Raw genomic sequence first — 16,917 nt, forward strand, 5'->3', positions numbered from 1 at the left:
TTAATTCTTAAACAGGAAAGTGATAGCACAACATGAAGGGATGGAAACAAAGCAATACTGAAGTCCTGCAGGGAAAACAAGCCTGGTAGCTTCATGACCTGTATCTGTGGCACATTCATTCTGATGTTCTGTCCAAAGAACTTGTGTAGCTCTACCCTTATTATCTTGTTGGTTGCAGCACATACTCTTTCTCTCCTGGCTTGTTTCTTCTTGATCACTGCAGTTTTCTTAGCACAGAATCTACATTATTATAATATCTTAATCTTGAAAGTGTCTATAGAAACTTCATCTTCCTCTCACATCTTCATGCATAGCCTTCTGAATGATTGACTGCTGGCACTCCAAACTATATACTTTGGCCACCTTTGATATCTCAGTGGAAACTTCCTTAACCACCTAAATCTAATAATCTGCATCCTTATAGAATAAGCACTATATGAAAAAAACCAAGATCTACTGTCTTCTTGAATAATAGCAAGCATCTTGGAACCATGGCTTCTGTAGACTCTCAGTGCCTGAATGACTGAATAAGGTGGAACAATTTCTTAGACTTCATTGTACAAGAGGGTGCTCCCATGTCTATTCTCAAAGGAATTTTGCTTTTACCCTTGAGCCTGTGAAAGTTGTAGTCTCCCAATTTCTGAGATGCCCTTAAATCCTCTTTCCTCTTACTTACCACTTCTTTAGTGACTGTAAACCCTTCAACAACTACAACTTACCTGGATGCAGTTTTATACACATATTTTTAAGCCAACTTCAAAGTTTTCCAAATCTCCTCAGCAATATGCTCTGAATTATTTCAGTATATTTGGTTGAAAGCTGTCAGCAATATCCATGCCACTGTCTAAATTTTTGTTTCTTTGAAATATTCCCTGTCAGACCAATTACTTCATCAGAGTGAAACCTGAATGACCTCTAATTTCCATTATAGCCTTACTTCCCCTCTGGTGCCTCAAGAGCAGAGTCTGGATTTATGAGCACCATAAGACTGGATTTATGAAATGAGAAATTATACCCCATCTGATTCAAATGTATGATATGTCAAGATCAATGCGCTGTAATGTGTAACTAATTAAAACAAATTTTTAAAATTAAAAAAATAAAATGAAATAAAAAATAAAAAAGATTGGATTTATGAGTAGCATTTTGAATTTATGAGTACCCACAAAATTAGCCAATTCTCCATTAATTGTGAAATAAAACTTTGCTGAGTATAGCAATCTTGGGTGGCAAGATTTTCTAAGGCTTTCCTAGCTTGTTCGTTTTAATATATTCCAAACTCACCCCAAACCAGGTCCAAATTTTTTCTGACCATGTTTCAGTTAAGTCACAGCAATGACCAACCTCTTGATAGAAGTTTCTATTTTAGTCAGCTTTTCATTGTTGTGACCAAAAGACTTGATAAAAAAAAAACTGAGAGAATGAAAGATTTATTTGGGTTCATGGTTTTAGAGATTCATCCATGTTCAGCCAACTGCATCATTCTGGATCAAGATGTGGTAAAACATCATGACAAAATGATGCATCAAAGGAAAGCTGTTAAACTTATGATGTACAGAAAGTGGTGTATGAGGGGGTGCTGGAATATAATGTAAACGTCAAAACCATATCTCAGTGACCTACTTCCTCCAGCCAACTCTACCCACCTATGCTATCACCCAGCTAATCCATTAACCCATTGACTAAATTAGAGCTCTCATAATCTAATCTTCACATTCTTGTATAGAAAGTTGCAGAAGATTTTCTAAAAACCTCATATTCAAACCACAAAAAATCTCCATTTCAAATGAACTGTTGAACTACTTTTAATGCCTTGATCAATTTCCTTACATCTCCCCCGAGAGAAAATGAAGATCAACTATAACAGCAAATATTTAAGAGCAAGCCATATACCAATAAGTCTTAAAATTTATTTAAAAAAATAGACTCTTAAAGCACAATAAGTAAAACCAAAAAATCATTGAATAGAATGCTATCAAATTAAAAAGCTTTTGCACAGCAATGGAAACAAGAATTTGAAGAGAGAACCTAGAGAATAGGAAAAGATCTTTGCCTTCAAAAAGAGTGTAACTATCCAGAATATATAAAGAATTGAAAAAAATACCAAAAAAGCCCATAAATTGGCAAAATAACTAAACAGACATTTCACAAAAGAAACACAAGTTTCTAAATGTGACCTGATAATCATCTCTTACAGTTTTTAATATTCTTTTCTTATTTTCTGTGTTAGATATTTTTATTTGTTTATGCTTTTCTTGGATTTTTTTTCTTTAAGCTTGTCTATTTGAGGGTCCTGTATGGATACATATCTCAATTTGTGTGTGTAGTTTTCTTTTTCTATTTGTTCTTTTTAGTTACACATGAGAGCACATTTTGATATATTTATACAAACATGAAATATATCTTACGTATCTAACAAATCCTTTATATCTATATACATAAATATCTTATATATCTATATCATACAAATATATCATGACATATTAGTATCACAGTCTTATGTGTGTGTGTGTGTGTGTGTGTGTGTGTGTATATATATATATATATATATATATATATATATATTTCTTATATATCAAACTATATTATGAAATGTATTAGAATCACTGTCTTGTGGATGTATATGATATTGAGATTCACTGTGGAGTATTCATGTGTTTATATATGTCAAGAAGAAATCATGTTTAGATTCATTCCACTATAATTCTTATTTATATTTTTCTCCCTTCTCTTTATTCCGCCTTTTTCTAATCCATTAGACTACTGTTGTTTTGCACCCTCCATGTTGTGTGTTAGTGTCCACATATCAGAAAGAGAACATTTGACCTTTGTTGTGTTTTTGTTGTTGTTGTTGTATTGGCTTATTTCACGTAGTATAATAGTCTCCAGGTCCAACACTTACCAGTAAATGTCATAAAGTCATTCTTCTCTATGGTTGAGTGATATGTAATTGTATACATAAACCATTCATTTGTTGAAGGGCATCTAGTTGGTTCCATAGCTTAGCTATTGTGAATTTTCCTGCTGTAAACACTAATGTGGCTGATTCTATTATTATTTCTTACTAATTATATTAATATGTAATTACAAACTAATCATATCATTATTTAATATAATTGATATGTAATTATTTAATAATTATAAGTAGCTTACTATTACATTATAATGATTACAGTACTTATTCTGCAATTATTATTATATGTTGATTTTAAATCCTTTGAGATACACAGAGGTGTGAACAAAGCTTTTTCATGTTATTGTTTCATTCCTTTCAGGAATAGAATAAGAATTAAAAAGACAAGAGAGAAAAAGAGACAGTGAGCACATAAGAGAGAATCAGAAAAAGATACAGTAAGGAGAGAAACATAGAACAAATAAGTTCAATTAATACAATGGTTTATAGATATATTTCTTTAAAATAAAGACTTGGGGGTTCTACATGGATTTTCAATTAAATCAAGAGCTGGGGAAATATAACCATGGGGCTAAAGGGTGCTAGGTCTACACAAAAAGACCCTGTCTCAACAGAAAAATTTGAAGTTTCTAAGAAATGTGGCTCACTGGACATTCATCTCTGGGATAAACCTTCTCAAAAATGAAAACAAAAAAAAGCACAATTAATTATCATTATATGGACATTTTATATGAATTAAATATGACCTTTTTATGATTGATTTTTTCACACATATTATAATGTATTGATTGACCATGCACTTTTGATTATTTTAAACATTCTGGACTATGATTCACTGTGGAGGGGACTAGAAAATAACTCATGATTTGAATTTTGTTTGGGGGTTTTACATAATATAATACCAGTAAACGTAGAGAATAAAAGGAACATAAATCTCCTTATAGGCAAAACATCATGATTCCAATCACTGATATTTGAAAAAGAACCACAACACTAATTATAATCATGACTGATTATTTAGGAATTTTTGAAGCTTTGTGTTTTTATTTTTAACTTTAATGAATGAAAAAGACTCACTCATCTCACTCACCTCCTTTTTAATGTTAAGAACATTTATTTTACATTGCTCAGATTCTTTAAGACATTGGAAAATGGTGAACTTATCACAGAGGCTCTTGTGTGAAAGGAATGATGCAATTTTCCAAACTGTCATCTTGTAACATAAGACAAAATTTCAGTGTAAGCCCTGTTATTATTCCACTTAATATCAGAATTCTAATTTATTCCATTTGTAAGGTTTAAATTCATGTGCCATGGTTTATGAAAATAAGTGAAGAAAGTATAAGGCAAAAATTAATCTTAAAATTTTCTTGTCAAGTAAGATTATTCAAGAGTAATATTGCTGCTTCATGACTTACCATGTTTTATTATTTAATATAAAGGTTCCCAATAAACTATAAAATTTTTTAATAACTTCATATCAAAGACAAAAAAGAAATAAGATATTTCCTTATAGTGATTTAGCATTTTCATAGTTCTGGTCTTGTGAGATTTATTTTTCAAAATCTGTATCTCAAAATGCTAATTATTAAAAAAAATACAAACATCGCATGCATACCTAAAGATTGTTGAGACATTAAAAATAAGAAATGTGTCAAAAAACAAAACACCTTTCCAGAAATTTAAAAATAAAAATTGCCACAAAACTGAATTTGTGTGATTTAAAATAAAGGTGTTCCCAATTCAATACATCTTAGAGCATTCTTTTAATATCACGAATATGTTTCTACAAGACATGGCATTTGATTGTCCAACACATTTTAATTTAGATACCGCACAATTTAAGGGGAACCTTTAGAATAAATGTTGCACAACATTAAAAAGTGTTTAACTCCAAGTTAGACAAAAGAATGAAAACTATAAAAACTGAATAGTATTAAATTTGATAAGGGCATTTGTTTACTCATAATACTGGAGAAATACTTTGAGAGACAAATAATTGATTGTTTTTATATCTAATATTTTATACCTGTAATCCATTTCCTAAAATAGTAAAAATGAGATATATTTAATCCCCAAAAGCAAGAAGATTCAAATGACAAGAATTCTGTAAAATAGAATAGCCCTTCTTATAGCCCAAAATAATTAGCCAATACATATTATATATATATTTTTTTTAAAATTTACTTTATTTGTAAATGAAATAATTGTACAAAAATGTCCTATAAATGTTTTTTTTCTTCTTTGAAAGGATTTAATGGTTTAATTTTCTAAATCATCAGATGAGATTGCAAACAGGGTTATTCATACTTTAAGACTCAACTAAGATATGTATGCAGGGAAAACAGAAAAAAAGAACCACATTTCTTCAGTAATATTTATCAAACATTATACAAGCATATATTATTAATTATAATTAACTTGCCACCTATTAAGCATTCTGTTGATCATATTCACTTTCATGTGAAATGATCCTCCTCAAAAAGAGTAGCTTCTGCTAAAAACCTTTTATTCAATTTCCTTTAAACAGAATTTTCCTTACCTTAACTATGAAATTCATCAGCAACATATTTATAAATATATATAAATTTTGGGATAAATTTGTCATTAAAATAATGTTTAAATTTTAATTTCTTCATTTTATCCTTTATAACTGTCCAATTTCTTTTTGTAATCTTTAACTTGAGAGATTTACTTTACTTCATAGGGAAAATTTACTCGCTTAAATTTGGGGTTTATTTTTATATTTTAGCTTTATAATTGCATATAATATTGGAAATTATTGGTATATATATATATGAAATTTATCACTAATATATTTTTAAATAATCTTAGAAATTTTTTATATTCTTTAAACATTCACAGTAATATTTACCATATGATTATAGTAGGAAGAGTAGAAAAAAGAACTACTTATGGAAAATGTTCCTCATGTACTTTTTATGCTAAGCTGACTACAGGTCTATTATTGTCTTCTTTTTATAGATGAGAAAACTATGGCTAAGACTAAGAAAATTTTCAGTGATCCTTAAACTATGAAAAAAATGGAATTAGGAAACACATAAATCTAGACCTCTTCACTCTTAATACATTGGTTTTCATAAGTATTTTTTTCTTCAATCATCAAATGTGGGCCTTCTGTATAATTACAGATACACTTAAACAGTTTCTTAGTTAAAAATTTAGAATCCTGTAATAATACTAATTTTATCTGGACATATTTTTAGCTTTTCATTTATTGGCAATATTGATAGACAACTCACCAGCTAATATTTTAATAAATAAAATACAGCAAAATGTAAGTAAGTTCATGAGCTCTAGTAAGGTTGGAAAATAAAAAATAAAGTATGATTTATAATTTTCTTAGAATTTTGTGATTGTTTCTTTAGTAAAATGAGGGTGTTTCTAATATGAAGACAATGGAACTAGATACAAAAAGTTTTTTGAAAGAAAAGAAATGAGTAATTTGGTTCTTGGATGAAAGAAAGTAATATTGAGTTACAAGTGCATAGATGAAAAGCAACTTACTATGAAAAGGTTGGAGTTATGATGTAGATGTTTGTAAATAATAAAATGCATTCTTATGGATAGTGGATTTGAAATAAAGTCCCTTGCCTTGATGTTGAAATCACCAGTAAAAGTTTTTCTACTGTGATAATCTTGAGCTCATGGTTACTTGAGCAGATAGGGTCAAGAATTGTCATTTATTACCTACATTAGATACCAAAGTGCTGATAAAAAAGTGTCCATAGCAAACAAAAAACATCTTCAAGCAAAGTAAAAAAACAAGCCACAGTTATTCAAACATTTTAATACACAGAGGCATTGATGTAGCAGCTTCTTAAAAGTATGTCTGAATGTATCTGCATGTGTAATCAACTAATTTGCTGACTTAACTGTAGTGCAATGAAGATACTTTTGCTTGTTGAACATATTATTATGTATAATGAAAGACTATATGAACTAATCATAATGTACAATCTGAAATATGATCATTCGTGCTAAAAATTCATGATACAGAATATTTTAGTCATACTCTAGCAATTTATTTTTCAGAAATCATGATTGGTTATTGTAGAGGTTGTGGATGATATAAATTGAGCACATACATGAAAGAAATGTAAAGGATTCAATTCCTTGGATGTCAGACAGTTGTTTTAAATACATTCAAAGGTATGTGCATTTCTTTTTCTTTCTTTTTTTTTTGTAATTTTTCATCCTTTGCATTGTACTTGTTTGTTTGTGTTTCATTATTTTTTTAAACATGGAAATTTAGTTCACATTTTCTAACAATATTTACTGTCAATAATTATTACTTCTTTAGCTTCACCATAAATAAGATGTTTATTTCTTAAAATATTAGTGTTTAACGAATTTGTATTTTTTAAATAATTACCATCTAGAATTCAAACAGGCTTTTTGAAATATATACTCACAGGACATATTCATTATTCATCAACTGAGATAAACAAAACCTTTACACTGGAATTTGTGGCTTTGAAAATCATTTTTTTTAATTCTAGAAAATACTAGTGTACTTAATACTAGATCCATCCCCTAGATATTTTGTTCTTTTAAAAAATTCAACCATAAGAAAATTTTAAAATAGAAAAAAAATGTGAGTTTAGTCCTCATATTAACATTATTCATATAATTTTCATGATAAAACCTTTTTTAGTTAAAATTTAAATTATTAAAATATTTGTCACAAAGTGTTGTGACTAGAACATGGCCACATTTTTCTTTTTATACCAATTATATAATTTTTCAAGTAATTAAATATATTTAACAAAAGAATAAAGGAATAAAGATGGCTTCTTTCAGGAAAAATTATTTAAAATTTATTGATTAAAAAACCACAGAATATTAGTATTGTTCTTTCCTTTGTATTCAATTTCATGTTTTGCAATGTAGACTGTTTAAGCTCATATTATTATTCAAAAGTAATAACTGAAGTCAAACTAGTTTGCAACATACAAAACTAAATCCCTGTCACACTTTACTTCTTGATTCATGTTGGCAAGTTCATGATTTCGTCTCAAGAAATTAACCTTTGTTTTCAATATTATTAATAAGAAAATGTTCTTTGGTTCTTTAATCTAAAAATCACAAAGTATTATGCAATAATGGATAAATATTTTGAATGAAGTCACCTCAAAAATAATGTTTCCATTATTTTAATAGCAACAGACTAATACTGATCATATATATTTTGGCCAGGAATGCTGGTACATACTTGTAATACCAGAGATTCAGGAAGCTGAGGCAGGACAACTGCCATCAAAGGCCAACTTAGGCAACATAGATCCTTTCTTAAAATTATATTTATTTATTTGTTTATTTACTTATTCATTTAAAGGTTTAAGAACGTAGCTGTCAAATGGCCCTGGGTTTAATTCCCTGGGCCATACATACATACATAGAAAGAGATTATCTGTGTTTTATTGAGCATTATATCCATTTTGAGAAGAGGTAAGAAGTGGGTTTTGACTCACATTTCAGAACTATCAAGAAATGGGGACCTGGATTTTGTTTGCCTTCCTGTTTGGAACAGCCTTCACTATGCCTGTGAGTAATACCACTTTCATATATCAACTCAATCATAAATTTTGGATTAAAAATCTGCCCCATAAATGGTAAGTGTTATGTTTTAAAAGAGTTTAAGATCAATGTAAAAAAAACCTTAATGAGATAAATAAAATAATAGATTATGTGTACATCTTATTTCTCTTAACATAATGCCCTCCAAGTTTATCTATGTTATTGCAAGTGATAAGATTTTATTCATGTAATGGCCTCACAGTATTCTCTTAATTAACCTAATAATTCTGCATTGTAAACATCTATCAAAATATCACCTTGTACTCCATAAATCTATGTAATTACTACTTATCAATTCAAAGTTAAATAGATTGTTAAACATATGACTGTAGGAATCTACATTTAACAAACACCCCCAAGTAATTCTGTTGAGACAATTAGTTTATAAATTACAAGGATAATATTTTTATATTAGGAATTCACTTCTTGGAACATATCTGTTTTTATAGTTCCTATAAAAAAGTATATTACCTAATCATAAGGGGGTTGGGTTTTTGGTTTTGTTTTGTTTTTGTTTTTGTTTTTGTTTTGGTATTATTATTTTCTGGTGTCTTGCTTATGTATATATTACATTACATTCACATATATCAAATACCAACTATTCTTTTGAAACTCAGATACATATAGGAAGAGAGTTTACCTCACACGAAGAAAAGCAAAATCCATTTTATTTTTGATGGCATGAAGAGCAGTTGATACCACCAGAAACCAGTAAACTTGTATACCTGCCTCCTCTTTTCCTCTCTCAAGAGATCAAGATGCTATGCCCTGCCTTCCTGACCCTGCACTTTGGCAACTTCTAGTTTCCTATAGGATCCCCTTTTTTCCATTCCACATTCAATACTCAGAAGGCGTAATATGAAGATAGTGTAGGAGAGACAGTTACCTCAGTAAAACAATTCACAATGAAAATGAAAGTTATTAAAACTTCTCATAAAATATCAGCTTTTTGAAAGAATAGAATAGAGCAGATTCTTAATTAGTGCCCTATCAGAGGGACATTTTCTGCATGGGGCTTTCTTCTCTCACCTCCACATCAGGGCTATCCAGAATTCAAGGCAGGTATCAGTCACTTTTTCCCCTCTTTGGAAAGGACAGTTAGTTATGGCATACATAATTATTCAGATTGCTTTTTATTTTGAGCTTTCAACTTTGTGCCTTAAATATACTAACAGAAAATAAAAATAAAAGGCCTAAGTTTCATACATAAAACTTTCCATTTTACATGGGAGGTGTTTTCTGCACCATTTTACTGTATTCATCTTATTTTCAACTTAATCAGTAATTTCCACCTAGTTGTACTTTTTGTTACAGTTGATGTGTTACTTAGTTTGCATTCCAAATATGAAGAATTCCTCTGTACTTAAAATTTTAAGCACGTGGTCTGCAAGGTATCTTTTATATTCTTTCCTTTTTGGTATTTTTAAATTGTGTAACAGAAACATTCTTCTCTCTTCCCATCATGGTGTGAGTTTGAAATACTAAATTGATTGGTAGTATATTATAGGATTACTTGACATCATGGGGTAGATGTTCTTATCTCAATACCACTGGAAAAATAAATTTATGCTGGTTGATGCCTCTACGTCTCCTTCTGTAAAACTATTATGTCAGGGAAAAATCATTTACCTGTTTTGAACCTCTCTGAAATACGTTTACTCAAGCTGGGTGTGGTGGCAAATGCCTGTAATCCCAGTGGCTTGGGAGGCTGAGACAGGAGGATTATGAGTTCAAAGCCAGCCTCAGCAATGGCAAGGCAGCAAGCAACTCAGGAACCCTGTCTCTGAATAAAATACAAAATAGGCCTATGAATGTGGCTCAGTGTCTCAGTGGCCCAGTACCCCTGAGTTCAATCCCCAGTATCAAAAGTAATAATATTATTAATAATAATGTCTCCTCCTAAACAACATATATATTCAAACTAATATGTGTGTGTGTAGTGTGTGTGTACATATATATCTCAAATATATCTTTTACTGTGTAGATATTTTTTGAAAAATAGCTTCAGTTTCCCTTAATGTGAACAATTGAATATTGACTTAACCTGTTCCTTTCTCTTTCTCTCTTCCTCTCCTTTTGCCTTCCAATCATTCTCTTTCCATTCTGTTTTTCCTCCTTATAAAAAAAGCTACCACCTCATCCTGGGCACCCTGGTTATATCAACTTCAGCTATGAGGTAATTTTTCCATTTACCACAGCATTTACCATAACATTGTTTGATTTAACAATGCCCTGACCTCTGCAAAGAACACTGTATTGATTTTTAATTCAACATATTTCTTAAATATTCCTACTTTTCTGTTCCCACCAAGTTTTCTGGTTTAAACCCCAAAAGAAGGCCTCAAGCCCAAATTGTCCTAGCAACTTATTATGTGCCCACTTTGACTGCTTCTGTCTTCTTAAATATGGCTATCAATGTACCCATTATGAACTATATGTAGTAGGGCAAAAGATGAACTCAGCTGGAACAGTATAATTTTATCCCAGGCCATAAAATGTGAGGATTAGGTTAAAATGTTACTTAAGGTTGTTTTCCAAAATTTATAAGATATTCATACCATGTGCATATCTCTTATTGTTTCATTGAAAGATCAGTGACTCAGTGCTATAATGAAAAACTGCAGAGAGATAGAAGTTTATGAATTATGAAAGTCATGTTTGAGGTTCTATTCAATCCCATACTGACTGCATAAAATTGGGTAAATTATTTTCTCTACCTGGCACTATGATTTCCTTATATAAAGATGTGAAATAATGATAACCAAACTATAATTTGGGGAGAAAAATTATTAATGAATATAATAAATGCTGTGTCACATATAACTTAAGCAAGGTTAATAATTTATGATTGTATTATATATAATATATTAATATTATATACTATTATATCAAGAAAGTCTAATTTTGAATCTAGATAAATATGTATTGCTTATAAAGACCTGAAATTTTTGCTTCTTCACAGGTTCAGGTAACAATCTCTGAGTCTGTTTTCTCATACAAGTTGAAAAAAAATGTTAGAATTTGAGACAAAATTTTCTGTTAACCTTAAAAATCTGATAAATATGACCAAAACCCCCTCATTTATATGATGGGTTTAGCTTCTCTTCTTGTGAAATCAAAGAATATAAAAATATTAAAGTAAAATTAGATTAAATTTTTTTTGGTACAGAGTAATGAGCATGCCCTCTGGAAGTAAACATAATTACTATTTTGATAAGCCCAGTGAGGTTAATGTACTCTTTTAGTCTTGATTACCTTGTTTATAAAAGTGAGGTGATGATATTCCCCTCAGATAAAGTGAAAAAACATGAAAAGCATATGTGATGGGTGTAACAGAGTACCCATTAAACAGGAAGCATCTGGTGAATGTTTACCTTCTTTCTTTTGTTAAAATCATATTATCAGACTAATGTTTTCAAGATTTCATTAGTTAGTCTATATTTCATCTTTATTAGTGAGTGTATATATCGGATAAAACAATTATATTAAAAGCATCATAATGTTCATTTGTTTTAAGGTGCTTACTCCTTTGAGGTGGTCCCAGAGCATGATAAGGCAGCCGGTAGGTAGACATTTTGTTCTTTAATCCCATAAAATATTTAGATATGTACTTAAATTCCTTTATTAAGCAAAATATCATGTCTACTCCACATATAAACACTTACTGTAATTTTAATTTATAAAAGATTGTATCTATATACACAAAAACTCTTGCAAAGGAAAAAATGACTAAAATATTCATATGGTCATAATGACAAAGAAATCATTGCTACTTCTCCAGTTGGAAGTCAACTGAGCCAATGGTAAACCTGACTCTCTGTTTCTCACCAGTATCCTTCCTATGGTTACGAACCCATGGGTGGATTGCTGCACCACCAAATCATCCCCGTGCTGTCTCAACAGCATACCCCGAGTCACACCCTTCAGCCTCATCACCACATCCCAGTGGTGCCAGCTCAACAGCCCGTGGCCCCCCAGCAGCCAATGATGCCAGTTCCTGGCCACCACTCCATGACTCCAAACCAACACCACCAGCCAAACCTCCCTCCACCTGCCCAGCAGCCCTTCCAGCAGCCCTTCCAGCCCCAGTCCATTCAGCCACAGTCTCACCAGCCCATCCAGCCCATGCAGCCTGTCCAGCCCGTCCAGCCTGTCCAGCCTGTCCAGCCCCAACCACCTCTGCACTCCCTGCATCCCCTGCCACCACAGCCACATCTGCCTCCGATGTTCCCCATGCAGCTGCCCCCCTTTCTTCCTGATTTGCCTCTGGAAGCTTGGCCAGCAACAGACAAGACCAAGCGGGAAGAAGTGGTGAGTATACACTGAAGCCGCTAAGAGACAAATCCTGGGAAACTGGATGTTTTTTGATTCCTTACAGTTTGTGATTCCATTAGTTCATGCATTAAATTTTTATTAAATAAATGAGTTTATTTTTACATATCACATATTTATGCTGGATTTAAAACTTACAACTACTTTGAGTTCCATCTACAAAAAAAATTAAAGAAATTTATTCACTTTAGAAATAAAAGAATAAGTGTTCAGGTCCTTGGCCCATTTGTTGATTGGGTTATTTGTTATCTTATTGTCTAATTTTTTGAGCTCTTTGTATACTCTGGATATTAGGGCTCTATCTGAAGTGTGAGGAGTAAAGATTTGTTCCCAGGATGTAGGCTCCCTATTTACCTCTCTTATTGTTTCTTTTGCTGAGAAAAAACTTTTTAGTTTGAGTAAGTCCCATTTGTTGATTCTAGTTATTAACTTTAGTGCTATGGGTGTCCTATTGAGGAATTTGGAGCCCGACCCCACCGTATATAGATCGTAGCCAACTTTTTCTTCTATCAGACGCCGTGTCTCTGATTTGATATGGGCCAAGGACCTGAACAGACACTTCTCAGAGGAGGACATACAATCAATCAACAAATACATGAAAAAATGCTCACCATCTCTAGCAGTCAGAGAAATGCAAATCAAAACCACCCTAAGATACCATCTCACTCCAGTAAGATTGGCAGCCATTAGGAAGTCAAACAACAACAAGTGCTGGCGAGGATGTGGGGAAAAGGGTACACTTGTACATTGCTGGTGGGACTGCAAATTGGTGCAGCCAATTTGGAAAGCAGCATGGAGATTTCTTGGAAAGCTGGGAATGGAACCACCATTTGACCCAGCTATTCCCCTTCTCGGTCTATTCCCTAAAGACCTAAAAAGAGCATGCTACAGGGACACTGCTACATCGATGTTCATAGCAGCACAATTCACAATAGCAAGACTGTGGAACCAAACTAGATGCCCTTCAATAGACGAATGGATTTAAAAAAAATGTGGCATTTATACACAATGGAGTATTACTCTGCATTAAAAAAAGACAAAATCATAGAATTTGCAGGGAAATGGATGGCATTAGAGCAGATTATGCTAAGTGAAGCTAGCCAATCCCTAAAAAACAAATGCCAAATGTCTTCTTTGATATAAGGAGAGTAACTAAGAACAGAGTAGGGACGAAGAGCATGAAAAGAAGATTAACATTAAACTGGGATGAGAGGTGGGAGGGAAAGGGAGAGAGAAGGGGAATTGCGTGGAAATGGAAGGAGACCCTCAGGGTTATACAAAATTTCATACAAGAGGAAGTGAGGGGAAAGGGGAAAATAATACAAGGGGGAGAAATGAATGACAGTAGAGGGGGTAGAGAGAGAAGAGGGGAGGGGAGGGGATGGGGGATAGTAGAGGATAGGAAAGGCAGCAGAATACAACAGACACTAGTATGGCAATATGTAAATCAGTGGATGTGTAACTGATGTGATTCTGCAATTTGTATACGGGGTAAAAATGGGAGTTCATAACCCACTTGAATCAAAGTGTGAAATATGATATATCAAGAACTATGTAATGTATTGAACAACCAACAATAAAAAATTTTAAAAAGAGAAATAAAAGAATAAGATAAATTAATTCTCTTAAAATTTCAATGATTTGGAAGGAACAAGACAAACTCATACTAAAAAAATTAAAAAGTGTGATTTTGAGAGAATGGATATGCTTACGTTTGGAGAGTCTAAGAAAGGTAGATGGAAAGTCATTTTAAAGTAGTAATGCCTGTCTAAAGTTTTTTAGCATGAAGGAAGCTAAACCAGCTTCTAAATTCATTCTCATTGCTTAGATTTATCAGATTAATTTTTTGAGAATAATTTTTCACAATTCAGAACAAAAGCTATTTCCATTAGAGATTTTTTTTCTAAATTAGTAGGAAACAGTCAATAGATAATCTTTGTTTCTTAGAAATCCTCACATTTTTATCTATATGAGCACATAATTTTGCAACTTATAAATTCTATTAGTGATTTGTTACTGAGAAGTAAAAAGATTAAGATAAAAATAACATGCATGAAGTATCAAAATAATCTGGATTCTAGTTTTTATTTTGCCTCCCCAAAAGATAATGGTATTATATAAATTATGTCAAATTTATGAGCATATGGTTTTATATTTTTAAATGGGGGAAAGTAACTGCAACAGATCTTTTCAAGGCTCTATTTTGATAGTTTCTCAATCAAAAAATATATTCACATGGGAATTTTCAATTGTGATTATATCATAAGGAATTTAAAACACAAGTTTTGAAAATTTTTTGAATCCCAGATATTTATTCCTTATAGTTAATTGTTCTAATTACAGATATACTTTCACTCTTTACATAGATAAAGCATTTATATGTATTTTCTAATAATTAAGGCTATGAACCTTATACTATTTTTACATTTAGTCAAAATTAGTATTTATTTAAAATGAATTGAATAGGTAGTTTAAGCACTTTTAAAAATTTTCTGCAAATGTAAAATTAGAATATAAAAAATAACTTTATAGGATTGTTTATTAAAAATAATTATCTCCTAAACTGGTATGAGCTAAGTATTTGGTGAAAAATAGCTAATTGTCATTGTATTATTAAGTCATAAAATTTAAATGTCCTGAAGCAAGGGCATTTTATATCTAATCACAGTGAGACTGTAAAAGAAATTTTGGAGATAATAGATCTTGACTTAAATTGCACTAAATTTTGGCAACATTTTGTAGATATACTTGTAAATTATTTTTTTTCTTTTTTTCAGGATTAAAAGATCAGAAAATAAAAGAAATAGATATTTCAAGTTCTTTTACAAATGATGCAAGAACAAAATGATTTGTGCCTGGTCAGTTTAGTAGAAATTCTGTAATTAAAGCTAAGTGCCACTATGATGCAATAAAATGATTTAAAAAGTACTCATGTATAATTGTTTAATAAAATTTCACATCACTTGAGATAACATAATTTTTAAGCTACAGTGTGGTAGTCTGGTAACTGCCTATACTGCATTTTAAATAAATGAAGAAATTACTATAATAACCAACTTAAATAAAAAGTAGTTTATCATAAACATATTTATGTTTAAATAAGTCTGAACTAGTATCTACATAATTTCACATTAGAAAAATTCATAATTATGCATTTTTGTTTACATATTATGCATATTGTTTACAAAATTATGTAAACAATAAACATATTTAAAAGATAGTTAAGTAATCAATCACAAAAATACTCAACTCACCCATAATGTCTCATCTGTAAATTATACACTTGATATATGTTTTGTTTTAATTCACTCACTGTTAGTAAGGGTTTCAATACATGTAAAACTGAGGGGGAGATATATTACTTCAAAACAACCTTGCAGCAATTAAAAAGCAAAGAATATAATATGCCTAAAGATTTTTGCCATTATATAAATGTGAAAATTACTCTTTCTTTTTTATTTATTAATCTAGTGAAGAATTCTGATAAAAACAAGGTTTAGAAGAAAACTATTGGAAAATGTAATAAATATAAATCTATGACATTAGGCTTAAGACAAATATCTATCTGATTCATAGCATTCAAATGAAGTATTCGTACATAAATTTATAAATTTACATAGGAAAATGAAAATAAAGAAAACATTCAATCCATTATTTCTACAATAAAAATAAGTACTTATATAACTAGAAAAAAAATAATATTTATAAGTTCTAGGTTTTGTTTTCATCAGTTCCTTTTGGTGTTGGCTTTATATTTTGGTGTGTTCACTTCAGGTAAATTCCAATGAGAAATATGTTAATATGTGCTTAATTTTATAGCAAAAATAATTGATTACACAAGTGTTAAGTTTAAAAAGCAATAGATTTTATCAGAATGAAAAGTTCAATTCAAACTAAAACTAAAAGAAACTAAGAAATTATAAAATGCAGGAAAAGAAATTAAAAAGAACAAAAGAAAATAGAAAAAAAAATGAACAAAAAACCAAATAAGTATACTTTGACAAAATTGGCTAAATTCAAGTTACAGTTCAGGTCACAAGTCAAATTCAAATAATTAGTTTGGATGCTAT

The 16,917-nt window shown here is 30.8% G+C and overlaps 1 protein-coding gene across 1 annotated transcript in view; it reads left to right on the forward strand.

Moving 5' to 3' along the window:
• The first annotated feature begins 8,428 nt into the window (after positions 1-8,428).
• Positions 8,429-16,917, forward strand: part of LOC124106582 (amelogenin, X isoform-like) — a 32,652-nt gene continuing 24,163 nt past the window's right edge. The window contains exons 1-4 of the mRNA XM_046464257.1: positions 8,429-8,482; positions 10,644-10,691; positions 12,033-12,077; positions 12,347-12,826. Coding sequence (XP_046320213.1) covers positions 8,429-8,482; positions 10,644-10,691; positions 12,033-12,077; positions 12,347-12,826 — 627 coding nt within the window. The remainder of the gene's footprint in view (positions 8,483-10,643; positions 10,692-12,032; positions 12,078-12,346; positions 12,827-16,917) is intronic.

This window comes from Marmota monax, unplaced genomic scaffold (genome assembly GCF_021218885.2).
Source record: "Marmota monax isolate L192 unplaced genomic scaffold, Marmota_monax_Labrador192_F-V1.1 WCK01_AAM20220418_F8-fsc00260, whole genome shotgun sequence".
Lineage (NCBI taxonomy): Eukaryota > Metazoa > Chordata > Mammalia > Rodentia > Sciuridae > Marmota > Marmota monax.